The sequence below is a fragment of the Giraffa tippelskirchi genome, chromosome 2 (genome assembly GCF_054371585.1).
Source record: "Giraffa tippelskirchi isolate mGirTip1 chromosome 2, T2T-mGirTip1v1.2.pri, whole genome shotgun sequence".
Classification (NCBI taxonomy): domain Eukaryota; kingdom Metazoa; phylum Chordata; class Mammalia; order Artiodactyla; family Giraffidae; genus Giraffa; species Giraffa tippelskirchi.
In genome coordinates this window covers 29,005,279-29,019,318 of record NC_137276.1, presented here as the reverse complement: position 1 = coordinate 29,019,318, position 14,040 = coordinate 29,005,279, and the positions used below count along the sequence as shown (strand labels likewise).

The 14,040-nt window shown below is 41.8% G+C and overlaps 1 protein-coding gene across 20 annotated transcripts in view; it reads left to right on the top strand.

The window, feature by feature from the left end:
* Positions 1 to 603: 603 nt before the first annotated feature.
* Positions 604 to 14,040, top strand: part of SLF2 (SMC5/6 complex localization factor 2) — a 65,331-nt gene continuing 51,894 nt past the window's right edge. For 7 of the 20 annotated variants that reach the window (XM_081548149.1, XM_081548115.1, XM_081548121.1 and 4 more), the window contains exon 1: positions 3,026 to 3,061. Coding sequence is in view for 6 of the 20 variants with exons in the window: in XM_081548069.1 (XP_081404195.1) it covers positions 12,363 to 12,502 (140 nt within the window). In the remaining 14 variants the exon portion in view is untranslated. Of the gene's footprint in view, positions 1,242 to 3,025; positions 3,062 to 12,212; positions 12,750 to 14,040 lie in introns of those variants that run through there. The other 13 variants (XM_081548069.1, XM_081548096.1, XM_081548061.1 and 10 more) reach the window with 5 other exon arrangements.

The window sequence follows — 14,040 nt, the reverse complement described above, 5'->3', positions numbered from 1 at the left end:
TTTTTTCTTGGGTGAACTGTTCCCTCCCACTGTGGGTGTGTGTAAGATCCCCTGGTGTAGGAAATGGCAACCCATTCTAGTATTCTTGCCTGAAAATTCCATGGACAGAGGAGCCTAGCAGGTTACAGTCCATGAGGTCACAAAGAGTTGGACACGACTGAGCAACTGACCATGCTTGCACATTATCATACCAAGAAACAAACACAGAATAACAATAAGAACAGATGTGGGGTGGTACAAAGTTTATAAAGTTTTTACTTTAATAGTTTCTGGCTCTAGTTCCTGACTACCTTAAGACACAGTAAGTGGAATACCTGATTTACAAGGTTTACCAACCCTATTTTTGATCCTCCAATTAGGGAAAGTCATATTGACTCTTTTGTTTCATTGTATTCCTTCTTCTCCATCCTGCAAATGTCTTATTTCAAGACAACTCTTTAAGGCTCTGAGGACCCTAGACTGGGTTCCCAATTCAGCAAGTCTTTGTCCTGTGTGGTCAGCCCTGAGCATTTGTTCCAACTATAGTTTTAATTATTATGCAACTTCTGTAGGTAGGTTGCAATGTCCTCTGACTAATAAACAGCTTGAAAATGTCAGAACTTTGAGTCCTAAAGCCAGCTAATCCTGGGTGAGTCACACATAACCTCCTGGTACCTGTAACATAAGGCCAACAGAATGCATAATTTCCTGAGCCCTGCAGAGACTGGGTGATGGGGGTCAGACTGAGGGGGCAGATTTCAATGAGAGAATTCAATCTGAAGGCGAGCTTTGAGTATGAGTGCCTTGTGGGTCAGTACATCTGTGGACACCTGTTGTTTTGCCATTTGCTCTGCTGAATTGGAGCCACCCAGAATCCCCCAGGCTGAGCACTTGACTTTTACACCTGTCTACATCTGAATTTTTCATTTGTGATCTAAGCCAGCAGCACTTCAAGAGCCTCTAGAAAATCAGGCATGGCATTTCTAGGTTGTGCTCTAAAAAACAAAAACAAAGCATATTTTCCTGCTCCCAACTACCCAGAAAAGTTTTGTTTCTGTTCTGGTCATAAGAACACAAAGTGAGAATTTTGTGCTTCAAAGAGTTCAGAGAAAGAACATTATGGTAAAGACTATTTGAGGCCCCAACATGGGAAACTGGATTCTGGAGGTATCTTGGAACGGATGGTTTGGGTTTACTACATGTTGAGACCTCAGACTGAAGCTTGCTTCAAGGGTGAAGAGAAGAGCAAAAGCGTGGGTTTGGTGAGTGGCTTGAAGAGGACTAGAGCGGAATTAGCACAGGTTTTTAAAGTGCAAAGAATATTCGCAGAATAATGTGCTGTATTTTTCTAATGGGCTTCCCTGGTGGTTCAGTCGGTGAAGAATTCGCCTGCAATGCAGGAGACCTGGGTTTGATCCCTGGATTGGGAAGGTCCCCTGGAGGAGGGCATGACAACCCACTTCAATTGCCTGGAGAATCCGCATGGACAGAGGAGCCTGGTGAGCTGCAGTCCATGAGGTCACAAAGAGCTGGATATGACTGAGCAACTAAGCACAGCACAGCACATTTTTCTAACACCTCCAGTTATTTCTGGTATGGTAGCTAGGTGCCTGGGATGGATGAGCTGGGGAAAGAAGGGAGGAAGCAGGGGTCACTACTGACCAAGACTCAAACCAGGATTAAGTGCACAGTGGGTGTTACTCCTGAAATTTTAGTTGGGGGATACCCAAGTGTCGCCTAGGCTAGCAAGGCTCCTACACCAAGTATATCCTCTTGCCCTAGAAATCTCCTTCTGAGGAAGTGGCCTTGTGTCAGGAAATCAGAGGAAGTTAAGGTTGGACAGAAGACAGACTGGGGGAACTGACCCAGCTGTAGGAGCTAGCCCCACTTGAGGATACAATAGCTCAAGGACAGTGAGGATAATGAATGATTATTAATAATGTGTTGTTAATAAACAGAATCAGAATTAACCTTTATTGAGCACCCACTATATACTGGACATCATTATAAGCACTTTTTTCATTTACTGTAACAAAGTATACACAACACAACATTTACCATTTTAATCTTTTTATTTTTGGCTGTGAGGCATATGGGATCTTAGTTCGTCAACCAAGGATCAAACTCAGGCCCTCAGCAATGAAAGTATGGAGTCCTAACTACTAGACCACCAAGAAATTCCCTAACCATTTTTAAATGCATAGTTCTGTAGCATGAAGTATGTTCATACTGTTGAGCAATCGTCACCATCGTCCATCTCTAGACTTTTCATCTTCCCAAACTGAATCTATATCCATTAAACACTAACTCTTCATTCTCCCCTCTTGGCACTCCTTGGTAACCATCATTTTACTTTCTACCTTTATGAATTTGACTATCACAGGTACCTCATATAATGGGAATTATACAATATTTGCTCTTTCACAACTGGTTTGTTTGACTGAGCATAGTCTTCAAGGTTAACACAAGTTGTAGCACGTCAGAAATTTCCTTCCTATTTAAGCCTGAAAAACATTCCATTGTATGTGTATATATATATGTATATGTATGTATATATGTATATGTATATATGTACCACATTTTGTTTATTAATTCGGGTTTCCCTGGTGGCTCTGTGGTCAAGAATCTGCAATACAGATACAGGAGACTCAGGTTAGTCAACACCTGACTTGCTTCCACCTTTTGGCTATTAATAAGCGCTTTATATTTATTAACTGATTTAATGAAAGCAGATGAGATAGGTACTATTATTATCCCTACTTTACAAATGAGGAATCTGACACATGGAGAAGCTACGCAACTTCCCAAACTGTAACAGAGATAAGATTCAAACCCAGGCAGTTTAGCTTCAGAGCCCACACTCCTAACCACTCTGATACACTGCCTCTTGAGACCAAGAGACAGAGCCCTGTGCTATCGAAGCTTCCAGTCTAGAGAGAAGACATATATACAAAAATCATTTCCATGTGAAGTCATAAAGGGTATTGTGGAGTTCTGTGACATGGAGCACAGAAAAGCTGTGTTGAACTGCTGAGAGTGAGTGGCTGCTCAGTGCTTTGCTCTACACACTTCCAGCCTACAGGTAAGTCTGAAGCAACTAGGGCCTGGAAAAAATCACTCTTCCTTTGCACTTCCTAGGTGGTGCTAGTGGTAAGGAACCCACCTGCCAATGAGGAGATGTAAGAGACATGGGTTTGATTCCTGCATTGGAAAGGTCCCTGGAGGAGGGCATGGCAACCCACTCCAGTGTTCTTGCCTGGAGAATCCCATGGACAGAGGAGCCTGGTGGGCTATAGTCCATGGGGTCCCAAAGAGTTGGACATGACTGAAGCAAGGCAGCACGCATAGTGCATATAAGAGTTGAGCAATGATCAGCTAGGTCTTTTTAGGGAAGTCAGAGAAATTTTTTCTAGGTGGACAAGATTGCAGTACAGGTGGGTGCACAAAAGCCAGGAAGCATGAGCGAGGCTGATGTGTTCAAAGAAAGGCCAATACCATTGTTCTGAATGGGTAAGACAGATGGGGAAGAACAGGGTGATGGCCTCTCACAGGTAGAGAGGAATCGGATCATGGAATACCTATACAGTATACCAAAGAGTGTAGGCCTTTAAAATTGGTTTGTTTGGTGATTCTGTTGTGGATGGTGGTGTTTTAGTTTTTGCTTCATTTCCCCATCAGTAATGAATTTAGGAGTGACTTGCTCAGATGTGCTTGTTAGAAAGATGGTTCATGCTGCAATGTGGAAGATGGAATGAAGAAGGGCAAATACAAGTCAGAAAGACCAGTCTGGAAGCTGTTGCAACATACTTTGCAAAGGACAATTAGGGCCTGTATCAGGGTGCAGCAGGGGGGATAGAAAGGATTTTTTGAGTATTTAAAATATGCATTTTTAAAATTTTATAAACAATAAGAAAAACAGATGAGTTTATAAAATGGATGAAATATAGAAAAAGGTAGCTAACAAAAGAAGAATCTAAATGCCCCACTACCAAACTTATGAAGAGATGCCCAACCTAATAATTAAGAGAATGCAAAATAAAGCAGTGAGAAATCATTTTCACCCTTCAGATTAGCAAAAATAAAAAAAAGGATGACCATATCAAATATTTGAGCAGACATGAGGCAAACAGTGCTCTCATATATTGCTAGTGGGACTGTAAATTAATTCAGCCATTTATGGAAAGCAATTTGGTAGCATACAATAAACTTGATAATGCAAATACCCTATGACCCAGCAACTTCCATTCTGATTATATAACCCATAGAAATTCTTGCACATGGGTGAAAAGAAACATGTACAGAGATGTCTATGAAGTATTGTTTGCAATGGGCAAATATGAATTGCATACATAAATAAAATGTACATATTTTTAAAACATATACAAAATAATCCTCTATATTTTTATGACTAGATATAAATACATGTATATCAATAACCTCAGATATGCAGATGATACCACCCTTATGGCAGAAAGTGAAGAAGAACTAAAGAGCCTCTTGATGAAAGTGAGAGAGGAGAATGAAAAAGTTGGCTTAAAGCTCAACATTCAGAAAACTAAGATGATGGCATCCGGTCCCATCACTTCATGGCAAATATATGGGGAGACAGTGGAAACAGTGGCTGACTTTATTTTCTTGGGCTCCAAAATCACTGCAGATGGTGATGGCAGCCATGAAATTAAAAGATACTTACTCCTTGGAAGGAAAGTTATGACCAACCTAGACAGCATAATAAAAAGCAGAGACATTATTTTGTCAACAAAAGTCCATCTAGTCAAAGCTATGGTTTTTCCAGTAGTCATGTATGGATGTGAAAGTTGAACTATAAAGAAAGCTGAGTGCCGAAGAATTGATGCTTTTGAACTGTAGTGTTGGAGAAGGCTCTTTAGAGTACCTTGGACTGCAAGGAGATCCAACCAATCCATCCTAAAGGAAATCAGTCCTGGGTGTTCACTGGAAGGACTGATGTTGAAGCTGAAACTCCAATATTTTGGCCACGTGATGCGAAGAGCAGACTCATTTGAAAAGACTTTGATGTTGGGAAAGATTGAAGGGAGGAGGAGAAGGGGCTGACAGAGGATGAGATGGTTAGATGGCATCACAGACTCAATGGACATGAGTCTGGTAAACTCCGGGAGTTGATGATGGACAGGGAGACCTGGCGTGCTGAGGTTCATGGGGTTGCAAAGAGTCGGACACAACTGAGCGACTGAACTGAACTGAACTGAACTGAAAAAATGAGGAATATGAGGCTTGCAGACTTGAAAACCACAGGAGTAGGAGAGAAGAGAATTAAACTAGAGTGTCAATAAGAAAAAGACTTAGCTACTCCCATAAATAATGTTATATGTCTTTAAAACATATAATGTTTTATTATGAAATTAAAGAAAACCAGGAACTTCTTTGGCAGTCCAGTGGTTGGGACTCTCCACCTTCCAACCCAGGGAGTGTGGGTTCGATCACTGGTCAGGGAGCTAAGATCCCACATGACTTGCAGCCAAAAAGCCAGAACATAAACAATGGAAGCAATGTCATAACAAAGTCAATAAAGACTTCTAAAAAATAAAGGAAAACTAAAGAAAATCAGAAAAGAGAAGTAAAAGATTAAAATTTTTTAATAGATGTGAGTTCAGAATGGTGAATATGTTGTAATATCATTCTTTGTATTTGCCTATATCTTTGTTCTAAAAAGAATCAGATGTGTGTGTGTGTGTGGTTATGGCTAAATTAATTTACAGTCCCACTAGCAATATATGAGAGCACTGTTTTCCTCATGTCTGCTCAAATATTTTATATTTTCATCCTTTTTATTTTTGCTAAGAAAGGACACGAGTGATATTTAGAGGGCAAAATCACTGATTTGATGACATAACAGGTGGCAGCTGAGGGTGACAGAGGGGAGAGATTAGTAGGACTCCCAGGTTTGTGGTTTGAGTGACAGGTGAGGGAAGATGATGAAACCATTCACTGAGATAAGAAATACAGGAGGAGAGAACCTTAAATCTGGAGGTCAAGGAGGGAAGATAATAGGTTCTGCCAAAGACACACTGAGTTTGAGAACCCAACCAAAAATGTTTTTACTACCAAATGCCTGGTCAGGGAAGGTAACTTAATGGTCTCCACGTTGCCCTCCAAAAGAGGCAGGAACAAGGGCGTCAGTGGCAAGTGGAAGGGAAATGACGGAGAAATGAACAGAAGCTAATAGAAATAGTGGAGGATATCTGGTGAAGTCTTCATGGAAAGCAATTAATTTAACACAGTGTAACTTTTCATCCAAAACCATTGGTTCTTTTATTTTATGATAGATAGACGATAGATATAATAAGGAGGAGCCTGGTAGGCTGCAGTCCATGGGGTCGCAAAGAGTCGGACATGACTGAGCGACTTCACTTTCACTTTTCACTTTCATGCATTGGAGAAGGAAATGGCAACTCACTCCATATTCTTGCCTGGAGAATCCCAGGGATGGGCGAGCCTGGTGGGCTGCCGTCTATGGGGTCGCACAGAGTCGGACACGACTGAAGCGACTTAGCAGCAGCAGCAGCAGATAGGCAGAGATAGGGATATGTGTTTCTTTGAAAAAGTAATATATGCACTTGATAAAATAATTTTCACAAATAGGGGAAAACCTCTCTCCAGAGGCAACTGCTGTTATGAGCTTCTTTACCTATGCTCAGGTTAGACATTTGAAAGTACCAATGGCTGCTGTCTATCAAAATATAAAACATACATGTCCTTTGACCCAGCAATTTCCTTCCCAATGTATAGAGATATGCTTCTATGTTCACAAAGATGGGTATAAAGGTATAAAGGTATTCATTGCATCATTATCAGTAATATAAGGCTGAAAGGGAACTGACTTAACTAAGTTATGGGCCAGTCCATACAGTAGAATACTATGTTGCATTAGGAAGTTACTTGGAAGCACAGCATCCTTCCAGAGATAGTCTTGGCACATACATACAAATAACTCTTTTTATTTATATAAGCAATAGCACATGTATACACTGTAGCATACACTGTTCTGCAACTCAATTTTTCACTTAGGCAATCTCAGAGATTGTTCCATACTAGTTTATATCGTTAACAAGGGTTGAGTGTGTGTGTGCTCAGTCCTGTCCAACTCTACAACTCCAAGGACTGTAGTCCACCAGGCTCCCAGTCCACGGGATTCTCCAGACAAGAATACTGGAGTGGGTTGCCATTTCTTCCTCCAGGGGATCTTCTGGACCCAGGGATCAAACTCACGTCTCCAGTATCTCCTGCATTGGCATGCAGATTCTTTACCACTGAGCCACCTGGGAAGCCATCGCAAGTGTTGAGAGTTCAGCTAAATTACTCCATTTTATTGCTACCTCAGCATCCATGTTGTGTGGCCAAGCAGGCTTTGGTGGCCTTGAACTGACCTGATTCACGTACTTATCTATCTAGCCTCTGTAGACAGAAATATGAGACCCCTCTTTGTACTTCTTGGAGCCAGGAATCTAGAATTTTGTGTGAAATTTCTTGATTTTTAAATGTTACCCCATACCTTTACAAAATAACTCTTTGGAAGCTTAAAAAGAAAGTAACGAAAGATGGCTCCTTCAGGAGGCCATCTTGTCATGCCTGGCATAGAGGTATGTTTAGCATTTTGGTGCTGTGCAAGTTTACAGCTTAAGGAACAGTGGTGGTAGAATGCCTCTAAAGAGGCAAGTCATAACCCGATAAAGAAAGGTCTTACAGGTCATCACAGGTGTGTTGAATTCTGGGAGGAGCATTGCAAAAGTATGAGATCAGATGTATTATCCTCAAAGAGACTCTCTTCTTTGCAGGGTATTGGGGTTTCACGTGAGGGGTGAGTTGGACAAGGTATATAAGGTCCTTCTATCTCTTTTGTATCATTTTCCCTTTCCTCCTATTTCTTCCTCACAGTCTCAAGATTACTGAAGACAAGGAGGGATCTGATAGGGCTACTTCAGCCACTTCTTCCCATCTTGAAGTTCTTACAGCCTGGGAGGGGTAAAGGCAAGCACCTTTGAAAAGACAGTGTGCCTCCCTCTTCAAGCCTCACCCACTCCTGGAAAATATGGTCTTAAAAGGGCATAAGGGGAGCCCGAGTTATGTCTCTCCACCCTCCCCACGGGCGGGAGTGACCAAAGAAAGCCTATCTTTTGCCCTCCAAGCAGCTTCTGCTGTTCTATTTCACAAATACACAGAAGTGTGAAATATGAATACAGATTACAGCAACAACTTTCACAAGTTTCCACCACTGCCCACAGTAGGGCCACAGAAATACCTTTTACATCATTGCCATATAAAATACATATGTGCAACTGAAATAAGTAAAAGTCTTGCAAAACAACACATACTCACACACTATGTGCACTCTCTATTCCATTGTCTTTCTCTTTTCATGTGGCCTGTGACTCATTACATCAATTTCAAAATCCTGTAATGAGTGGCTAACCCAATGTGAAAAACACCTGATTCAGGCTGGAATTCCCAAACCACTATTTACAGTCTCTTATTTTTCAGATAAGATGAATGATATCTATGCCTACCAAACTAGTAACATAGAGACTTTTTTCTAGTTATTATTTATTAGCTTTTAGAATTAGCTTTCATTTGGAAAGTTATCCCTAAGTGGGAAAATGATTTTTAAGTTTTCTTCTAAAATAAATGTTTGAATTTTAAAAGTGATTTATTAAAAAAATAAATAAATAAATAAAAGTGATTTATAGAAAATTATTAGTTAAATATTAATATAGAAAACATTCAGGTATGTCAAAAATTACAAATATGTTACTCATGTTCTAAAGTGTGGGAAACAGTATCTTCCACCATTCCGTAATGAAATAACAAGAAACTTTCCTTAACATTAGATCTGCTTCTGCAGTTTTTCTAATTAACTCTTAGGAAGTTTAAGTTTCAGGACATGACATGATATCATATTACACTTGGTTTTTCCCCAGCAGCCCTTTAAAACCAAGCTAGTGGGTCAGGTAGATCCCCTGAAATAGGAAATGGCACCCCACTTCAGTATTCTTGCCTGAAAAATCCCATGGACAGAGGAGTCTGGTGGGCTATAATCCATGGGGCCACAAAGAGTCAGACATGACTGAGTGACTGAGCACAGTGCTTTTCCCAAGCACTTGTTGGGCAGTTTTGAGCTTGGCATCTATTTGCAAAGTGATTCGTGCAGATCTTGAGAGGCTGGAGGTCTCCTTCCCTCCTTCAGATCATCACGTGGTCTTTCTCAGTCAGGCTTTCAAGTTAATTATTTCCTGTTTTTCAGAATCTGTTCCTTATCCCCTTTCCCAGGTCACTCTCTACTCTCCTCTCCACACACACATTCTTGGTCACCAGCAGGCAGTTCTGCAGCAAACCCATCTTTGTCTTTCAGTCTGCCCTGGAGCACCCTCCAATAAGAGCCTTGGGGTTTCTTCCAGAGGGTAGCAGTGTCAGAGCAAAACTGTGTCATTACTGTAGAATCAAAAGAGTTCCCAGCTTGTTAGTAACATTCTGTGTAACTTACTGACCTTTTGTTCTCGGAGTCTCTGCCTGCAAAGGTACTTCATGAGCCCATCTCCCTAACTTGTTTTCTCTTTTTGTGACTGTTTGTATCTCTGGCATCAGCTATACTGTCCCTCCTTTCAGGATTCCCAGGCTAGGCTTGAGGCTCCCAGCAGATTTGATCTGTTTTGCAGGTAACATTGTTTCTGTGACTGACTCGTCCCTTCCCATCAGGGCCAGGGTCTGTGCTCCTCTATTGTCTTTAACAATACAGGGTGCTAAATTGTGCTGAGGAGTACCGCATAGAACCCTCATGCCTAGAAGCCACTCCCTTCCTGTGGTCTTTGTTTCCTCATCCACAGAAATCTTCTCAAACTAGCCTTTTATGGTCATTGGTCTTCATTTCATTTACTTTTCCAATCTTGGCTGAGGTTTTGTCTTAAATCTCTAATTCAGTCCTGTCTACTTTATTCATCATCCTCTCACCCCAGCCCGACTCGTTTTTCTCTCCCCTGGTCTCCTCATGGGCAACATCTTTCACTTAGTACAGCTTCCAGGCCATTTATGTACATAGAGATAGAGATATATACACACACAAATTCAAAGTAAGAGAAGGGATTAAAAACACATAATAAGACTAACACTATTTACAGGAGAGGGGAAGAGCTTCAGAAGCTCCCAGCTGTTCTGGTTGATATGTAGAGCATATTTCACCCTGCAACCTAAATCTGCATTATTCTCAAACACAGTTTAAACAAAGAAGAACCTTGATGCTTATTGAGGATTTAGATAACTACTTCCCTGTTAAGAGATTTTTAAAATTGTGTTTTTATTATGACTCCATCTCCATTTATTGATCAAGGGATTTCTTGCCTCACTTAACTCCATAATCTGTTGTTCAGATTAAGAAAATTCGAAAACTATTGTTTGGTAGCATGAGTACAGCCTTTAAAGCGATACCTTGGAGGCTGGATGATTCAAATACTATAATCCAAGAAAAGCAACTAATTGATCATGCAGAACATGCTTTTATGCATTACTCTTTTTTCTGGACTGAGCATGCAATGAAATGAATCAGATTAAATGTTTTATAGATGTGCAGTTACAGAAATAGGAACTTGCTAGTGTAGTAGTAACATCCAGAACAGTTATACAAGAGGTTGAAAATAACGTGTAAAAAACCCTTAATAAACATATAAGTCACTAACCATCCAACACATTTTGAGCATCTATTATATTCTTTTTTATCTAAGAAACAATGCTAGGTATAGTAACTTCTCAGATATTGGGAGCAGAAAAATGCCCCTTATTTCAGTAGTTCCTTTCCTACATCCCTACTACCTAGTATACACCTACGTGTATACACTTTGTGGATGAATGAGAGACCTGTATGTTCAGTTTACTTTCTACCCTCCACTTTGCCCTCCCTGTTAGCCACTTTATTCCTCATTAATTCTTTCTCCTGAGGGCTAACAGGTGAGGGAAGGAGGTGAACTTCAGGCCAGTCAAGCATGCTTAGCTACAGAAGCAGTTAAATCTCAGTACAATAAACTTGAAAGACCTGTCTAAATTCTTCAGTGTCATTTAAGATTTTGTTTCATCCAACTGATTGAACAGGCCTGACAGTTATGGCTTGAATATCATTAAGACTGATATTTTGGTTAATAGTTATTATAACAATATCAGACCCATCTCTGGAAGATTTTATAGTAAGTTAAACAGTCTGTTTAAAGAACAATGGCAAGAGACCATTAATTCGCACAGTACTTACTACATGAGAGTCTCTGAGCTGTGCACTTTGCATGGCTTATCATTTTTATAAGCAATTACCCAGAGAAGTAGAATGCCCATTTTATAGATGTGGAAAATGAAGCTCAGAGCTATTCAGACCATCCTCTCAGTCTGTAGGGAAAACCCTAGCTAACAGCCTCCAAAGCACAAACCCTTTACAAAGGATTGGAGACTGCTGGCACTTTTCACTAATCTATGCTGTCCACACTTAACATCAGTAATTGAAAGCTGACCTTATGTTCCTCTCAAAAATCTCTAAGGAATCTGGCTGCAGAGACTTTATGGATAACTCATCACAGCAACTGAGAAACAAAATGCGTTTGTGTAATAAAAAGTCTTTATTTCAATGGTTTTTTTCCTTCTTAAAAAAAAGAGAGAGGAGCCACTCCAGCACTCAACAAGAACCCTCACACAATGAACAAGTCTTCACATTGGGTTGTGCCAACTACCGAGGAAATGGTGACAGCATCAGGGCACTTCGGCCTAAGATGTTAAGAGAACGATGTAATGAACAGCTGGGGATTTCTGAGGCACAATTGTGTGACACAAGAAGCCCAACTACTGGCCATCGTCACTGAGGGAAGCTGCTGGGCTTGGGTTTGCCTCAGCAAATCTTGCCCCTCCTCTTCCTCAAGACGGGTATCGCCAGCTACCTCAGCGCCTTTGGCAACCCGCACCTTCCGGACCCCGCGTGCCCGCCAAGGCGGACGCGGCCCGAACGCCGAGACGCCCCACCCCCACCCTGTGCACGTGACGGGGGGGGAGGACAGTGTTCCTTCTCTCCTCCCCACCCCACTCCCCCGAAACCCTGCCCTCTCTTGAGAGGCTACGGCTTTCTATTGCACCACTACTGGAATGACCCCCGTGCCGGCCAATAAGAACGCGCCGCTTCAAGTAAGACCCGCCCCCTGTGGGTCCTCAGGTTCCTTCCCGCTCACACCGGAGTCACTTCCGAAGAGAGAGAACCGCCATGAAGAGAGAAGGGGGTGCCGCCCACCTCTGCTCCGACAGCATCCCCGAGTCCCAGCAGCAAGACGGCAACCACGCATCCAACTTCTCCAGCTACAGCTCATGCCGCCGTCGCCAGCGGCGCCGACATGACAAGGCGCTGCATGCCCGCTAGGCCAGGTTTCCCCTCATCCCCAGCCCCAGGGTCGTCGCCCCCGCGCTGCCATCTGAGACCCGGTAGTACCGTCCCTGCCGCAGCGGGAAAGAAAAAAGAGAGTCCTGGGGACAGGTACCGTGCAGAGGGCTTGAGAAGGGGCCGGGTCGCGGGGGCAAGGGTATAAGGGAGAACTGCGGACGGTCGCTCTTCAGTTCCCGCCATCCTCCGCGAGCTCGGGCCTCCGCGTCCGGGGCCTGGCAAACCCCTGCCCCGCCTCCACGCGGGGACTGCTGGGAGCTCGAGTCTCCTTTTCTGTAGTTAGGACGGTGTTCTCGGTCTAGTGACCACAGCCTGGATGGCTTGGAACCACCCGCCTTAGGTAGAACGTGATTTTTGTCCTTTATTTTAGCTGGACTCTGGGCCCTAACTGCTAAATGCATACTTAAGTGGTTTTCTCTGCATTGTCAGTTCTCCTGATCCTAGTGGTTGAATGGTATAAGCATTTTCTATATTGTGGGTGAAATTATGTAAGATGTGATGAGGGAAGCACTTCCACGAATTGCTTTAAAGTCCAGTATACAGGATAAGTCTTAATTTAAAGAACATGCGGATTAGGAATGTGTTGCGTTTTCTCTCCAAGAGGCCAGGTTTTCTTGTAAAGATTTTGTTGGAGCTATGTAAAAAGATGGAGAGTTTCATCAAATGACATTCTCTGACAATAAAACATGTTTAAATTCTCTTCCAACTTGGTACTGTCTTTTTTAAGTTTGAAAACTTGTAATATTAGTTTAACAGTAAATTTATCTTATGATATTGTGGTACAGGTCCACAACCCCTTATCTTAATTCTGAAAGCCAGAAAGTTACAAAAAACCGAAAGTTTTCAGTAAGTTTGGCCTCACATCTAACTTGGCAGCCAAACCTGACCAGAACTAGAGGAAGGCTATAGTTGGTCTTCTTCTCTTTAAGTGTGAGTCTGTTTTGCTGGAAAAACAGTTATGTATTTGCTTACAGAGTGCAGTCTCAGACCCCACTGGGGGCTTTCTATAATGCATCCAAGTTACCGCCTTTCTAAAATCCAGTAAATTAAGAATTCTAAAACACATTGGTTCCCATAAAAGTTTCAGATAAGGGTTTGTGTGCTGTCGCAAATAATTTTAACTAGTTATAAATAAATAATGGACCTTACTGTGCATTTGAATTTAGGGGATTGCTGCTTCTTGAAAGTTGGTTATTTTACAGGCTTCTTGTGTGTTACACCCGAAGCCATTTTTCTCCCAAGTGTAATGAACAAAAAGATGTAATACTTTAGGGAAGAGATACAGTGTTACTTTTAGTAATTAATGTAAAAATATTCAGTATTATGTTGTTTTGAGTTAATTAGCTGCTTTTTAGTCCTTTCTCACCTCTACTCAACCAATAGCAAGGCATTATCCTCCTCTTTGCAAAACCTGTAGTATTTCTTCACTCTGATGTAATTTATTTCGTGAGGAAAAAAATGCATAGATTCTCCCTTAGTGTGTCACTCATTCATTTCAAGGCTGCTTCGCTTTTCTATTAATATCTCAAACAAACATTGTAGACTCTCAGTAAACCCCTAAAGATGGGCATTGCTATTGTGATGTGGCCAGTAAAGAGCGCAAGATGTAAAAGCAGCATAAGCTTCAGGGA